The 17,441-nt window shown below is 43.6% G+C and overlaps 1 protein-coding gene across 1 annotated transcript in view; it reads right to left on the minus strand.

Moving 5' to 3' along the window:
• LOC142272605 (uncharacterized) overlaps positions 1–12,615 on the minus strand; it is a 28,698-nt gene extending 16,083 nt beyond the window's left edge. Inside the window, exon 1 of the mRNA XM_075332509.1 lies at positions 8,500–12,615. Coding sequence (XP_075188624.1) covers positions 8,500–12,615 — 4,116 coding nt within the window. The remainder of the gene's footprint in view (positions 1–8,499) is intronic.
• Between the last annotated feature and the right edge of the window lie 4,826 nt (positions 12,616–17,441).

Consider the following 17,441-nt stretch of genomic DNA (forward strand, 5'->3'; position numbering starts at 1 on the left):
AAGCCACTACGTGGCGACTACCAATACGCCCTTTGACACAGGGTCACCGGTTAAGGGGTGTTACCCCTGTGGTGGATGTAGGGCATGCGCCAATATGTGTGTGACCTTTAGGTCATCAGGGGAGACAAAGAATTTGAAATTCGCCAGTATATCACCTGCTCCACCACACAGGTGATATACTATGCGATGTGTGCTTGTGGCCTAAGTTATATTGGGCTGACATCACGCCAACTAAGAGTCAGGACAAGGAAACACGTACGCGACATTGTAGCTGCAACAACCATCTCCAATTTGGAGGAATTGAAAACAATCCCTCGACATTTCAAATTAAAACATGATAGTGATCCCTGTACCTTTAATGTAAGGGGGATTGAACATGTGTCCAGAGGGATTCGAGGCGGCAATATAAATAAGAAACTATTACAGCAAGAATGCAAATGGATTACACTATTAGAAACTAAATCACCTACAGGATTAAATGAAACCAATTAATTTGCTTGTTTCTTATAAGTTGGACTCTCTTTCCCCTAAAAAATGCCTGTGTACTAGCTCTATAGTCCCCAATTAATCCATCTGGCTCTCTGTTTAGAGCACGGTAGCTAGTATGCCGTGCGAATGCATGATGGCACAGGCCTGGTTATATATACAATGGAATGGCCATTATTATTGAATAAAGGTTTTTATGTTCACTATATGTGTGGTGAGTGAAGGGTTAAGTACAGCTGTGTTCTGTCATGAGGAGACTGGTTAAACCAGTTTAGGCTGGTTCTGCGCACCCGTTTTTTCTAACAGCTGATTGGTCAGCTGTTAGAAAAGTGCGGGAAATTTGTAAATAAAAGCAGGGGCTCTCCATCAGCTGGCTGTCAGAATTTCTGAAGATCAAAGAAGAACAGCTGATGGGAGCCTGCTGCAAGACCGGATGAAGAGGGCGAGCGAGGACAGTGGAGAAGCCTGGCTGAGACAATGCCTGGAGGCGTCTAGGCAGCCAGCAGACGTTGGAGAAGCTGAGGATCGTGACGCCGCGGTTATCCAGCATACCAACCCAGAAGAGATGGCAGCGCTGACAGCGGATATCCCGGAAAGAAGGCGGTCCCTGCGGCGCAGCGTCCTTCCAGCGGCAGTCGGTGAGAATGAGCAAGAAGCGGAAGCCGGAGCATCCCCGCCCATCCTGGCTGCGGAGGCGCGTCATTGTTCAGCGCCGGACAGAGCAGCCACGAAGAGGAAGAGTACGTCATCTAGTCGGCGTCGCCGTAAAAGCGCGGCACCGGCCCAGGGATTTGAAATTCCTGGTGGCAGCGGGAGATCATAGGGGAAGATCGTTCCTGAGGCCAGAAGAGCGACGGGGGCCCCCTGGTCCGAGTCCCCGTCTGAAGAGGAGGAGGTGCTTTGCCGAGGCCAGAGGCAGGAGCCTGAGGCGCGAAGCTGCTGGAGACCAGGGACGTCCACAGGAGGGCCGAGAACTGCAGAGCAGAGGACAGGGTGAGAGTTTCAATGTCCCTCTGTCTGTCTCGTGTGCCAGCCCTCTTCCTTTTAGTATAGAAGCTGTAGTGAAGAAAGTGTTATGTGAAATGTTAGCAGGGGGGCGGTGGCTAGGGAGAGTAGTGCAGGTCTTAGTGGTTGTCAGGAGTCCATGTCTCTGCATGGTTTTTTATTTAAGGAGGCTTTGACATGTGACATGTCCCCCCTGGGATTTCATTTGCCGCAGCCAGTTAGGGATAAGATTTACGAGGGGGATTATGTTGATTTGTTTTCTCTGCTTCCGTCTAGTAGAGAGAATGTTAAAAAGGATGAGAAGACGGATTTAGATGATAAGAAAAAGGCCGCCTTTAAATCATTCAATAACTGGCTGCAGGCATTTTGCATTTTTTCTTCTGTCTTGGGTGAAAAGAATCCGGCAGTTTGTTCGGGTCTTTTTCAGCACCTGGAGAACATATTAGAGGCATATCGCAGTTTTGGTGGCATTGCATGGCTGAATTATGATGAGAGTTTTCGTCAAAAATTAGCCATCCTCCGGAATATGCAATGGGGCCAAAAAGACGTCGGTCTATGGCTAAACCTTATGCTTCCTCAGAGGACTAATTTTAACAGATTTTCTCAAAATAATCCTATGGTTAAAAAAGGTTTCTGCTTTGCATTTAATGAGTCGTCATGTAAATTTACATCCAATTGCAGATTTCGACATGAGTGCTCCTTTTGTGGCGGCAATCATGCCATCTTCAAATGTTTCAAAAAACAGAACCAGAGTACACAGCAACAACACAACACTAAGGAGTCCATATTTAAAGGCGGTGACACCAGTGATAGTACAAAACATGCTGGGTTGGTTAGATCGCTATCCAGTCAGACAGAATGCTTAGTTAATTTTGGATGGATTTGTGAACGGGTTTTTTGTTCCTGAGTTTAAAGGGTCAGGGTGCATTTGGGTGGAGAATCTTCTTTCAGTAAATGAATTTGAGTCAGTGGTAGCTTCCAAAGTGCTAAAAGAGATTCAATTAGGTAGGGTAGCTGGTCCTTTTGTTAGTCCCCCGTTCAAGAATTTTCGGCTTTCGTCACTCGGGATAGTCCCTAAGAAGGAGAAGGGTAGTTTCCGTCTATTCCATCATTTATCGTTTCCAAGATATGGTTCTTAAATGTTGAGATTGAGCCGGATATAGTCTCGGTTAAATATTCCTCATTTGATCAAGCTGTGGATTTGTTAAGGGAAGCAGGTAGAGGGGCTTTAATGGCAAAATCAGATATACAGTCAGCATTCAGGCTTTTACCAGTGAATCCTTCGGGTTTCAATTCTCTGGGTTTTCAGTTTAGGGGGCACTATTTTTTTGACAAATGCCTCCCGATGGGTTTTTCTTTGTCTTGTTTTTATTTTGAATCTTTTTCATCATTTTTACATTGGGTTGTTGAGGTTGAGGGAGGTAAGGGAAAATTCTGCATTATTTAGATGATTTTTTATTTCTTGGTAAGGCGGAGTCTGAGGATTGTTTAAAGTTGTTAGTTAAGTTTCGTGAGTTGATGTGTTTGTTTGGTGTTCCTATAGCGGAAGAGAAGACGACTTTGCCCTGTCGGTGTTTGGAGTTTTTAGGCATCACTATTGATTCTGATAGGATGGAGTGTAGGTTGCCTCAGGATAAAGTTGCTAGGTTGGAAGCGGAGCTTTTGAGCTTGATTGTCAGAAAAAAAGACTACTTTGAAGAATCTGTAATCATTGCTTGGGCTTTTGAATTTTAGTTTGCAGATTTTTCCAATAGGTAGGGTATTTTCCATTTTCCGTTTTTTCTAACAGCTGATTGGTCAGCTGTTAGAAAAGTGCGGGAAATTTGTAAATAAAAGCAGGGGCTCTCCATCAGCTGGCTGTCAGAATTTCTGAAGATCAAAGAAGAACACCCACCCGCCATCCCTGGAGAAAGAACTTCTCGTGGAGGATCGCACTCGTCGTGGCATTTGTTAGAGGGAAAAGTCGTCAGCTTTGCTGGCGGACTAGTTTATGGACTGTGGTGATGAAATGGTTAATAAAGATTTGGTTATTTATTGGTAATTTTAATATGCTATTTAACCCTTAATAAATGTCACGGCCATTTAATGCCATCAAAATTATTCAGAGTGTCACGTCTATTTATTTTATATAGGCCTTGTGTTATCATGCGCAGCAATGATCATTTATGCAATTTAGTACATTATCTTTGATCTCTTCCACCGTTTTCCTGTATTGTTTTTAATCGGTTTTAATTTGTGTATTTGTTTACAGTATACTTCTACCAACCCTAAGGATCACCTTGTATGTGAAGAACCCACTCTAATGGATTCATATTCCTGACGTGGATATTCTCTGCATATTGCACGACTTGATGCATGTTATGAATTACCATATGTCTCAATCGTTATGTATGGCATATGTCGCGGGCGGAGGTGGGGACGCCGCGCTCTCCCACTGCTCGGGTCCGGCTGCCGCTGCTGCTGCGGCCTGCTGCTGCTCGGTGGCTCGAGCGATGGGCCGGATCCCGGGGACTCGAGCGGCGCTCCTCGCCCGTGAGTGAATGGGGATTGGTTTTTGGGATTGTTTATTGTCCGTGACGCCACCCACAGTTGTGGTGATTGTGTGGACACCACCGCTGCTCTGTATGGGGATCCCGGGAGCGGTGACAGGGAGCAGCAAAGTTGTTGGTTCTCCCCTCCGTGGGTAGGGGGTGGTTGTCCCGGGGCCCAGTGATGAGATGGGGGATGAGGGATGGCGGGGCCGGTGCAGGGCTTGGTGGGGTGCAGGGATGCGGGGCAGCGCTGTGCCTCACGGCACTGTGGTACTCACTCAGCCTGAGACGGGGACACAGTTCTCGGTAAAACACACGGCTGGAAAGACGGTTCCCACGGACGGCTGCTGTTGCTTTTCCCCGGTAGTTGACGATGACGGTCCCTTTTCCTGCACGTAAGTCTATATTGGTAGCGATGGGTTCCCACCGGAAAACCCACTCCCTGGCTTGGATATGGGCCGGAGGAGCCCCACTTTACCCGCAGGCGCTGGCCCTGAGAAACTGGTGCCTTGGCGGTGGCGGTGTCTCTCTCCTACGGTTGGACTGTTGCCTTCAATCGGGACTTAGTTGTTGGGAGACCCGGAGGTCCCCTTCACTGACGGATTTGGCAAATTCACGGCGACTCCTAGCCTTGCCGGGATCCGAAAGGCCCCTGCCAATGTTGCTGGCTTCTCTTCGTATACCATTCTGGTACCGCCGGGCCACCACCCGTCCACGGTCCTTTCGACAACCTCCGATCAGCCTCTCCTGCAGACGGTCACCGCCGTCTGCTGACCTTGCTGTCTCAGTCCGGGGCACGCACCCGGACCAACTTCAGGCTTCCTCAACTGTCACTTTCTCTTCCAGTTTTACTCCTCTCTCTTGCTCCTCTACCACTTCACTCTCACTTCAAACTCTGACTAAACTGATCTGACTGGTTCTCCCGCCTCCAGGGTTGTGAACTCCTCGGTGGGCGGAGCCAACCACCTGGCCCACCCCCTGGTGTGGACATCAGCCCCTGGAGGAAGGCAACAAGGATTTTTGGTTTAGCTTCGGTGTACCTATCCGGGGTGTAGGGTGTGGTGGTGTCATGACCTGTGACCCCTGGCTTGCCCAGGGCATCAAACATACTTGGAATTTATAAATTTATAGGTGTCCAAGACCATTTGGTCGCTTCAACTTTGCATATCATGCACAGTGATTAGCAAGTAAGCAAGCGCATATCATAGTGCAGCATATGGGAATGTGACGTAAGTTGCTTAATGCAGTCTGGTGCGCGTGCCCACTGTCCTCCACCTGCCCGCTGGGTCACGCCGCTGTCATTAGGGCTGTGTATAAGCCCTGGCTTCTATAGCCACTGTGCATGCGCTGGCAACTCTGAAGAGCGGTGCTTCCCCGTTGCGGTCGGTGGACAGACTGCAAGCGGTGGCCATTAGGCGAACACATCATACAAGGAGAGGGAAAATTGATCTGCAATAGCCCCCTGAGGAAGCGTTTTATGCGAAATGTACATAGGGGCGGAAGTGGATGCACTGCTGACCCACCAACTCTAACATGGGTAACAAAGAAATATGATGTTTATATCTGATACTGGGTATTTACTATTTTAGCAAAGCCTGTTAGCAATGACAGATATCATATTCCTTATAAATATATATATTTATAAATATATATATGAAAGAGGTAAGAGTCCCGGTGCACCACCTACTCCGTGTGTTACTACACGTTCAGCTACTTGAGCCCTACTGAGCCATGGAGGGGATCATGGTGCAGACTTGCGGTGAAGACCAAGATAAATCCAAAGGAGAAAGAAAGTCGCACTTCAGATGATCACCATATAACTCCGTCTTTATTGCAGGGGAAACATGAGGGTACAAGCGGTGGGGAGGGTGAGACAAGCCATACAACGCCGGACGACGGCGTGCCGTTTCGCTAGAACTTAGCTTCCATGGGTCCAGTGCAAACTGCCATGCAGCACCGCCCTTTTAACACAAATGGTGCGGGTACTGCATTAGCAGAGTGATTTAAAATGCAAATGCAAGTATACAATTAGTAGCTGCAAAAAACAGGTGAAGACTTCAAGGGTATTAACATATCACAGTCTAATACACATATCTCTCAAAATACAATAATATACAAAAGGCGGACAGAATCACAATCCCTACAAGAACAGAACAAAATTCTGATGTACAGTACAGCGAGCACAAAAACAGTAGAAATTATTTTAAATTTGTGAAAAAAAAAAAAAAAATTTCAGAGACAGTGTATGCAATAATGTTAAAATGCAAAACAGTAGCTATTAATCAACGCCATGATCAGATAGTGCTAGCAAAACAAGGGTGTCACAGTCAGGATGTCATATAGTCGACATGCCAAAAAAAAAAAAAGGTCTTTCAAGAAAAACTGACAAGTTGTTTCTGTCATTCAAACCTAGCGGTCCCATTGCGTTTAGATCCAGAATCAATCTGGATTCTTTTTGTAACAGCGTGCGGTGCGTGTCGCCGCCTCTGCTGCTAGGATTGACTTTAAACAGACCAGCAAAAGAACAGGACAGGACTGCGATGGCGACGAATGATCGTGATAGACCTCGCAAATTTTTTTTTAAAAAAAATACCAGGAAAAATGCCGCATAATGCCGCCGGGGATAGATGCACCTTCAATTTCAAATACAATTCTGTTTGACATTGTGAGATCCAGCATAAAGAGACACTGGCATTTGTTGAAAAACGATAAAGACCTTAGAGCCCTGGTTAAAGAGGGTCCCTTGGTATCTTACAGAAGAGGCCATAATTTAGTCGACCTTTTGGTAAAAAATAGATTCGTGCCCACAAAGGAAAAGACATGGTTAGACAAGAAAAAAATTAAGGGTAATTTTAGATGTGGGAATTGTCCTTTCGGTTCGGCCCATAAAACGGGGGATGTAATAAGTGGGGTGTGAGTACCTCAGGGTTAATGATTTCATATCGTGCAAGTCCACTTATATAGTGTATGCATTATTCTGCCCCTGCAATTTTTATTACATTGGAAAAACTATCCGGCCCCTTTACGTCCGTTTTAGGGAACATTGCAAATCCTTAATATCAGGGATAGGTTCAGCAAGACTTATTAAACACATGCAGGAATGCCATAATAGTAATTCCAATCTACTTTCTTTTGCTGGTCTGTTTAAAGTCAATCCTAGCAGCAGAGGCGGCGACACGCACCGCACGCTGTTACAAAAAGAATCCAGATTGATTCTGGATCTAAACGCAATGGGACCGCTAGGTTTGAATGACAGAAACGACTTGTCAGTTTTTCTTTAAAGACCTTTTTTTTTTTTTTTTGGCATGTCGACTATATGACATCCTGACTGTGACACCCTTGTTTTGCTAGCACTATCTGATCATGGCATTGATTAATAGCTACTGTTTTGCATTTTAACATTATTGCATACATTGTCTCTGAAATTTTTTATTTTTTTTTCACTAATTTAAAATAATTTCTACTGTTTTTGTGCTCGCTGTACTGTACATCAGAATTTTGTTCTGTTCTTGTAGGGATTGTGATTCTGTCCGCCTTTTGTATATTATTGTATTTTGAGAGATATGTGTATTAGACTGTGATATGTTAATACCCTTGAAGTCTTCACCTGTTTTTTGCAGCTACTAATTGTATACTTGCATTTGCATTTTAAATCACTCTGCTAATGCAGTACCCACACAATTTGTGTTAAAAGGGCGGTGCTGCATGGCAGTTTGCACTGGACCCATGGAAGCTAAGTTCTAGCGAAACGGCACGCCGTCGTCCGGCGTTGTATGGCTTGTCTCACCCTCCCCACCGCTTGTACCCTCATGTTTCCCCTGCAATAAAGACTGAGTGATATGGTGAGCATCTGGAGTGCGACTTTCTTTCTCCTTTGGATATATATATATATATATACTAGAAGGTGGCCCGATTCTAACGCATCGGGTAGTCTAGAATGTGTATGTTTGTTAGCAGATTGAATAATAATGTAATAAATTGTTTGGATGGGTTAGTTTTAATTTAGTATTCTTAAAATAGTTTATTGGTTTAAGAATGACAAATAGAACAAACAATTTTATTTTCAATAATTTATTAGATAATGAATTGGTTTCAAACTATCAATACATATATTTCATATACTATAAATGGTTACAATTTTTTTTGTATGAGAGGAAAATGAAAGGATGGGAGGGGTAAGAATATTTTATTAGGGAAGAAAGCAGGGGAACAATGAGGTAAGTGGGTACTATGGAAAGAGGTTGTGGAAACATTCCTGGTTATTTAGTTCATGTTAAATATTTTTATGATCGGTGATTAATATGAACAGTTTTAATAGATGAGTCTAATGTTTAATGATGTCCATGGCTTGTAATGAAAGAAGGTTATGAACAGTGTAAAGTTAATTAAAAATATTTTTATACACCACATTTTGTGTAAAGATCTTTTCACTCTCTTTAAGTAACTTTCCTTGTAAAGGTGTGTCAAGAACTTGTACTTTGACGTTGCATCTCATTGTCACTCTTGAAAACGCAACGTACAGTTGTCCATGGCCAAAAACTGGTTCAGGTAGATATATGCCAACACGGTGTAGAGTTTGGCCTTGTGACTTGTTTATTGTCATGGCAAATGCAGGTTTTAGGGGAAACTGACGACGGCGAAGTTTAAATGGAAGGCGAGTGTCTGAAGGACATATATCAATACGTGGAATTAACACTTCCTTTTCTTTAGCTGATCCAGTGATGACTCTTGCTTGAATAAGGTGTGAATACATTCCAGTCACAATAAGGCGCGTTCCATTACATAGTCCTTGTTTGGTATTTAGATTCCGGAGCAACATAACAATGGTTCCAATTTTAAGTTGAAGTATGTGGGATGGCATTCCTGATGGTGTTACACTGTTTAAAAATTCAACGGGATAATGTTCACGTTCATCTTCATTATCTACATCGATTGAATCATCACTTTTGTACAACTTATATTCACCTGGCATGCGATCCATTACACGGGAATTTAGTAGAGTAACGTCTTCATTTTTGGCACAGAGAATTGCATAGGAAGAGGCTTTGTTAACATTGTTTTTGTCGTTAATATCAATGTTCAAACGTTGTCCAAAAACCTCAGTTACAATGCAGTCTTTACATAACATGTCTTCAGGTATTTCTATAATGTCTTCTCCAAGGTTATATTGATTGGTAAGTTCACCGTTACCATGTTTCAGAAGCCATTTGCTGTAATCTGGATCAGTAGATCGCATGTTGTTAATTAGTTGGAGTTTGGTAAAGTTTTTCCAAAGTTCTGACATTTTTAAGCTGGACTCAATAATATCTGTTCTTGTTCCACTTGGTATAACTGGAAGGCATTGTCGAAAATCTCCCCCAATAACAAACACTTTTCCACCAAATGGAATTACATTTTTTTCTGCTACCTTTGTGGTCATTACTTCACGTAGAAGTCTGTCAATTAAGGTCAAAGCATATTTGGAGGCCATAGTGCATTCGTCAATTATTAAAAGACTTGCATTTTGTAAAAGTTTTCCTGCTACTGTATCTTGTTTGATTCGTGAAACGGATATTTCATTGACTGGAACTGGGATGCCAAATAGTGAATGCATAGTGCGACCTTCGTTTAATAGATTTGCTGCAATACCTGTTGTAGCAGATGTCAACACTTTTTTTCCCAACCCTCTAACGTGATGTATTAAAACATCATAAAGGTATGTTTTGCCGCTTCCTCCAGGACCGTCAATAAAGAAACATTTAGGGTTCGCATTTCCTTGGTTAAGAATGGCACTTAAAATGGTGTCATATGCAATTTGTTGTTGTTCATTTAAGGAGATTCTCAGCTCTGTTGCTAACAATAATTCTGAAGATTCATTATACTGCGGAGCTTGTGGAAGTTGTATTTCAGGGTGTGGCAAATTAAAGTCAGCATACGTTTTTCCATGTAGTAATAAAATATTTTGGACATCTTGCATGGCGTAAGCTTCACATTTGCAACAATGACCAGTTTGGTTGTGAAGATGTAAGCAGTAATCTTCAATTAGATTTTCTTTGAAAAGTGTCCAAAGTTGATCAGGGTTTGTAGGGGGGCCAAACACGCAAATGTAGGCAAACAATTCACGAAGTTGCTTAGGCATATGTAGGGTTACTGCGTCTTGTAAAGTAAGTTTCCAAACTGTATCATCAAATAGAAGTCCCAAAGCCAAAGCTGCAGCTTTAAATGTATCATGTAATACTCCATGAACGGTTTTTAAATGGTTATAACTTGTAGCTCCTCTGACATGCAGTAGTAAGAGGCGAAGGCAATATCTTTCTTGATCTTTGAGACTAACAGTATACATGCGTCCAATTATTGTGCTTACTCCACGTAGTCTTGGATTCCAAGTTTTTTTCCAAACATAATGCTCTGGAATCTCTCGATACAAATATTGCCTTGCATTTTTATCTCGTTGGTTTAGCAAAAACCATTCTAGTAATGTTGAGGTTGTGGTTAAAGTTTTGGACACATCTTCGACTTGAGCATCTTCAAAAAAATAAAGTTGTTGTTGATGTGGTAAATGAATAGCTAATCGTATAATGGCATGGGACTGTGAATGCATTGGAAAGGCAAATATTCGCCACGCAGCTTCGGGAGCACTGACATATCTTGAGTCTACAAAAGTTGAAGATTCATCATGGTTCAGAGTTTTCTGTTGGATTTCGACATTAGCTTTGTCATGGCCTTTGTAGATATACTTAAAAAGATATTTAACACTTTTGATTGAACCACAGATTTCCACGTTGATGTGACAGTTGTAGCGTTTTAGTAGGTATGGATTGTATGGAACTATCCATGAGTTATTGATATGTTTATTTTTGTGAACAATGTTCTCAATATCTTGTCGTCGGTATGATGGGTAGCCATCTAAATCTTTAACAGTGTGCTGTTTTAAGTCCTTTGGAAATTTTTTAGTACATTTTCCATTTTGCATGCATGGACTTGCTGGATTAAGAACTCCACATGGACCATGAACCATATGAGACACTACAATGTCATAGAGCTCTGGATATTGTTGTTGGTTAGGAATCTCAGCCCATACTATGTTGTCGATGTCTTCCTCAGTGTGAATCTTAGAATTGGTGTCTAAGATAAGGAGAATATGTGCATGTGGTAGACCTCTTTTTTGAAACTCGATGACATGAACCATTGCTATGACTGTTCCAAACAGGCCATTTTTGATGTCTTGTAAAAGGCTTTTTAGTTTTAGCCGAAATATGCGTGCAACTAAGTCAGGCCTATGTTCTACGTGTTGCCATGGTTCCAGATGCTCGGTGATTTCAACCCATTTGGGATTACAGGTCATGGTAACAAAAATGTCTGGTTTTCCATACTTAGTGACTATTGCCATTGCATCTTGATAACGTTGTTGCATGTTGCGGGGGCTTCCTTCAAATGACGAAGGTAGAATAACTGTTTTGCCAATAGGTATTCCCTTTTCAATTGATTTTTGTTGCAAATGTTCTTGAAGAACACAGTAGTCTTCTACTTTGAGGATTTTTTGATTTTGTCTTATGTAATTCAGGCGATTAGCTTCTATTTTAACATATGCATCTACTAAGTACTGTTGTGTTAGTTTTCCACCGTTTAAAATTGGATTAAAGTGATTGCGGACAGAGAGTTGAAAACTGTAGTATTGCAGTTGTGTTATTCTTCTAGTAGTACCTTGTTGTTGTAGGTTTTCATGCCAGCCTTGATCACCTCTTGGAAAGAAAAGCGGATATAGAAGAGCATCAAGGTTGCTGTGCAAAATGCTAATCCGCTGTGTTTTAGGAAGTAAAGGGTTGTTTTTGTCTGGGTGAAGATGAACTAATATATCCCTGTTAAAAGGAGGCTCTCCATCATCATTTTGGAAAACTACTGCGACCTCACTAATGCGTGGTTTGTTGTATCGCCGTGGATCTTGTCCACGTTCTTGTTTAATGGCCATGACAATAGAAGGCATTGAAGTTCCATATGTGATAGCCTTCTGTTCTTCTTCGGCTTCTACGTCTTTTAGCATGCGATATGCAGCTGCAAATGGATTGATTTGTTGTAAAAGTTGTGCAATTTGATGCATCATTTCAGTATTACACTTTTTGTTTTCGTGAACAGTCAGCCGTTGTTCTGTTGCTTCATTTGGATCCAAAATGTATAATTGAGCATATTTTGGAGTTTGGCCCATTTCTGGATGAAGTGTCCCTGTGCGGTGGTAAATTTGACCATGAATTTTAAAACAATACGGGCCAAATCCTGGCGGCGGTGCAATATTGGCTCCAAATGAAGCAAATGCATGTGAACTGTTGATGCTTCGGATATTGTCCATAAAATTTTTACTGTGTGGATGACTTCCTTTCATCAATTGCTCTAACAGATCTGAGTATTGAGGTATGGGCAACTGAATTTTCCCTTTTTGGCAGCATTGAGTGAACAGATTGTCTGCTGGTTTTTCATCGGTAAAATTGTGCGAGTTGCATTTGGAGCAGAGTGAATTCATCTTTCCACAGTAATGCTGAATAATTGTATTTTCATTATGTGTTCTGCTGGCTGTAAAAAGTTGAATATTGTGTTGAGTTTGGCTGAGATGGTAGATCATTCTTTTGTGATGAATTAGGCGATCATGTTGTTGTCTTTTTAGTTTGGAAGATGGGGATTCCTGTCTCCGTTGTTGGCTGTGGGCTTCTGCATCCTGAGCTTGTCTTGCAGCAGTTTGTTGTGGTGTCTCTTGTTTTCTACGTTGTGTGTGAGCTGTGGCATCTTGTGCTTGTCTGTCCACAGTTTGTTGAAGTGTCTCTTGTTTTCTACGTTGTGTGTGAGCTGTAGCATCTTGTGCTTGTCTGTCCACAGTTTGTTGAAGAGTCTCTTGTTTTCTACGTTGTGTGTGAGCTGTAGCATCTTGTGCTTGTCTGTCCACAGTTTGTTGAAGAGTCTCTTGTTTTCTACGTTGTGTGTGAGCTGTGGCATCTTGTGCTTGTCTGTCCACAGTTTGTTGAAGAGTCTCTTGTTTTCTACGTTGTGTGTGAGCTGTAGCATCCTGAGCTTGTCTGTCCACAGTTTGTTGAAGAGTCTCTTTTTTTTCTACGTTGTGTGTGAGCTGTAGCATCTTGTGCTTGTCTGTCCACAGTTTGTTGAAGAGTCTCATGTTTTCTACGTTGTGTGTGAGCTGTGGCATCTTTTGCTTGTCTGTCCACAGTTTGTTGAAGAGTCTCTTGTTTTCTACGTTGTGTGTGAGCTGTGGCATCTTGTGCTTGTCTGTCCATAGTTTGTTGAAGAGTCTCTTGTTTTCTAAGTTGTGTGTGAGCTGTGGCATCTTGTGCTTTTCTGTCCACAGTTTGTTGAAGAGTCTCTTTTTTTCGACGTTGTGTGTGAGCTTGAGCATCGTGGGCTTGTCTATCGGAAATTTGTTTAGGTGAGGCTTTGTGTCGACATAGTCTTTGAGAATTAGCTTCTCTGGCTTGTCTTTCAGTAGTTTGTTGAAGTGTCTCGATGTTGCGACGTTGTTGTCGCATTGATGCTGCTGCTATTTTTCTATCATGTTCGCTGGTGTATTTTCGCTTACGCCCCCTTGTAAGACAGAGCTCGTCAAGTATTCTTGAGTGAAGCTGTAAAAGGCAGACAGATAGACGAAATAATACAGTTAGACTGTTGAGTGAAGTAAAGGATTTTTTTGTTAGAGTACTGTGCATGAGAGAAGGTGTTGAGTTGACTTGTGAGAGCTATGTTGCACTGTGTTACTGAGCAGGTCTTTACAAATGTTGCTGAAAGTATGTTACTACATGGTTTACATTATGTGTGTGTTCCACGTGGAAAAACTGTAGGAGTGTGGGAGTGTTTATCGTTGTGTTGTGACCTTCTTTGTGGGCTACGATACAGCAAGGTATGTGATGGGTAGAAATCTGGATAGTTTTTTGCGTTGTTAGTTGCCTCCATTTGTAATGTAAGGCAGTTGATGTGACAGTACTTGTCCCGTTGCTAAGGGGGCGTTGGCTTATAGAGAATGCATTGGGGCATTAATTTATCTGCGCAGGCAGATGCAAACTGGAACCAATGGAGGCAAGACATGTTAGTGAGGTGGGATGATTTTGGTAGTTACTATGTGTATTTTGTGTGTGTCCATTCTCTTCTTCTTCTGACTTACCTCTTCATTTCTAATTTCTTGTGGTGTCTCCTGTTGTGTTGGAAGTGCGGGAGGTGATACTTCCAAGGCTTGTCTGTTGTCCTTTTTTTGAAGATTATCTTGGTGTAGCTGTTGTGTGTGAGCCGTACCCTCGTGGGTTATTGTGCAGGCAGTTTGTTTACGTGTGTCTTGTTCTGGAGGCTGTGTGCTAGCGTTGGCATCACATCGTTGTCTGTTGACCTCTTGTTCTATTTGCCTTTGTTTTTGACGTTGTAGTTGCCTTCTTTTTGCTGCAGCTGCTTTTCGTTCCTGGTCGGTGGTGTACTTGCGCTTCGGCCCCATTATAAGGCAATCAGTGTAAATCGTGCTAGACGTAATCTGAAAAAGACACGAAAATTGCAAGACATGGCAAATGATATGGTAGACTACAGGCAAGAAGTATGTATTCAGCAGCATGTTAGTTTTTTTTTTTTTTATAGGATTTTGAGAAAGGTATGTAGCAGTGGTTATGAGGTAAAGTCTTGAATAATGATGGTTCATTTATTGCTTGTTGGTGTTCCGCTGTGCAGCACGCATCAGCGTGTTTGACAGCGGAAGATCATCGATCTGAATGGGCATGGAACCGGCATATACTGGTAACTATGGTAAACGATCAGGTAAGTATGCAAAGCGCAAAACTCTAGAAGTGTGGGAGTGTTTATCATTGTGTAGTGAGCTTCCTTTGGGGGCTACGATACAGCAAGGCATGAGATGGGTTGAAATCTCGTTACTTTTTAGAGGTGTTAATTGCTTCCATTTGTAATATAAGGCAGTTGATGTGACAGTACTTGTCCCATTGCTAAGAGGGCGTTGGCTTATAGAGAATGCATTGGGGCATTAATTTATCTGCGCAGGCAGATGCAAACTGGAGCCAATGGAGGCAAGACATGTTAGTGAGGGGGGATGATTTTGGTAGTTACTATGTGTATTTTGTGTGTGTCCATTCTCTTCTTCTTCTGACTTACCTCTTCATTTCTAATTTCTTGTGGTGTCTCCTGTTGTGGTGGAAGTGCGGGAGGTGATACTTCCAAGGCTTGTCTGTTGTCCTTTTTTTGAAGATTATCTTGGTGTAGCTGTTGTGTGTGAGCCGTACCCTCGTGGGTTATTGTGCAGGCAGTTTGTTTACGTGTGTCTTGTTCTGGAGGCTGTGTGCTAGCGTTGGCATCACATCGTTGTCTGTTGACCTCTTGTTCTATTTGCCTTTGTTTTTGACGTTGTAGTTGCCTTCTTTTTGCTGCAGCTGCTTTTCGTTCCTGGTCGGTGGTGTACTTGCGCTTCGGCCCCATTATAAGGCAATCAGTGTAAATCGTGCTAGACGTAATCTGAAAAAAACACGAAAATTGCAAGACATGGTAAATGATATGGTAGACTACAGGCAAGAAGTATGATTTTTGTTCAAGGTATTTAGCAGTGTGTGTGAGTTAAAGTTTTGAATAATGATGTTTCATTTTTTGCTCGATGGTCTTCGGCTGTGCAGCACGCATCAGCGTGTTTGACAGCGGGAGACCATCAATCTAAATGTGCAGGAAACTGTCGTAGACTGGTAACCATGGTACACAATGGAATAACTATGCAAATTGCTTTGCTTATTTACCCAATGTGTACCATAGTTACCAGCGTACGCCGACTCCCGCACACGTGTACCGTGAGCCGGGGTAAGCTGGTAACCATAGTACACATTGGCTAACAAACCAAAATGCTTTCGATATGAAGAAAAGGAGAGATTCCAGCAACTCCAGGAGAAAGTAGAATTTTATTTAAAAATGGATTCTTTATTGATAATAAAAATATTCCATCCAAGCAAGACAAAAAATAGTGAGGCAAGACAGAGGAGTCGTTTCCTACGCGTTTCAACGTAGATAGGTTGGAATCATGGCATTCCATGATTAAGACCTATCTAGGTTGAAACGCGTAGGAAACGGCTCCTTTGTCTTGCCTCACTAAAAATCATTTTGTTTTGCTTTGATGAAATATTTTTATTATCAATAAATAATCCATTTTTAAAGAAAATTCTACTTTCTCCTGGAGTTGCTGGAATTTCTCCTTTTCTTCATGTGTTCTCACCCAGGTCCAGGGTGTTTCCGTGCACCAGAGGTAAAATTTGGGAGTGAAGAGGGGAGAGCTGAAGTTAGTTCGTTTTTGAAAATGCTTTCCATAGTTACAGGATTGTATACCATTGTTACCTGTGTAAGTCGTTAAGCTGCTAACCAGAGTGCAAATTGGCTAACTATGCAAATCGACCGTGGTGGTTTATTTTTTGCTTGTTGATCTCTTGCTGTGTAGCTGTGTGCACCCCCATGCTGCGCATTCCCCATCGTTCTCCATCCCCTATGCTGCGCACTCCCAAACGTGCTCCATCCCCCATGCTGCGAACTCCCCATCGTGCTCCATCCCCGATGCTGCGCACCCCCCATCATGCTCCATCCCCGATGCTGCACACCCCCCCATCGTGCTCCATCCCCCATGCTGCACCAGCATCAGCCTCTCTGCCCCCAGCGTCAGCTTCTCTGCCCCCAGCATCAGCCTCTCTCCTCCCAGCATCAGCCTCTCTCCTCCCAGCATCAGCCTCTCATCCTAGCATCAGCCTCTCTCCTCCCAGCATCAGCCTCTCCTCTCTGTCCCCAGCATCAGCCTCTCTCCTCCCAGCCTTCCCCAGCATCAGCCTCTCTCCTCCCAGCCTCCTTCCTCCCACCCTCCCCCAGCATCAGCCTCCCCCTCCCAGCCTCACCCAGCATCAGCCTCCCCCAGCATCAGCCTCTCTTCTCTCAACCTACCCCTCCCAGCCTTCCTCCTCCCAGCCTCCCTCAGCATCAGCCTCCCTCTCCCAGCCTCCCCAAGCATCAGCCTCCACCAGCATCAGCCTCTCTCCTTCCAGCCTCCCCCAGCATCAGCCTCCGCCAGCATCAGCCTCTCTCCTTCCAGCCTCCCCCAGCATCAGCCTCTCTACTTCCAGCCTCCCTCAGCATCAGCCTCCCCTTCCCAGCCTTCCCCAGCATCAGCTTTCCCTCCCAGCCTCCCTCAGCATCAGCCTTCCCTAGCATCAGCCTCTCTCCTCCCAGCCTCAGCCTCTCTCCTTCCAGCCTCCCCCAGCATCAGCCTCTCTCCTTCCAGCCTCCCTCAGCATCAGCCTCCCCTTCCCAGCCTTCCCCAGGATCAGCCTCTCTCCTCCCAGCCTCCCTCCTCCCAGCCTCCCTCAGCATCAGCCTCCCTCTCCCAGCCTCCCCAAGCATCAGCCTCCACCAGCATCAGCCTCTCTCCTTCCAGCC

Source organism: Anomaloglossus baeobatrachus, unplaced genomic scaffold, assembly GCF_048569485.1.
Source record: "Anomaloglossus baeobatrachus isolate aAnoBae1 unplaced genomic scaffold, aAnoBae1.hap1 Scaffold_3534, whole genome shotgun sequence".
NCBI classification, from domain to species: Eukaryota; Metazoa; Chordata; class Amphibia; order Anura; family Aromobatidae; genus Anomaloglossus; species Anomaloglossus baeobatrachus.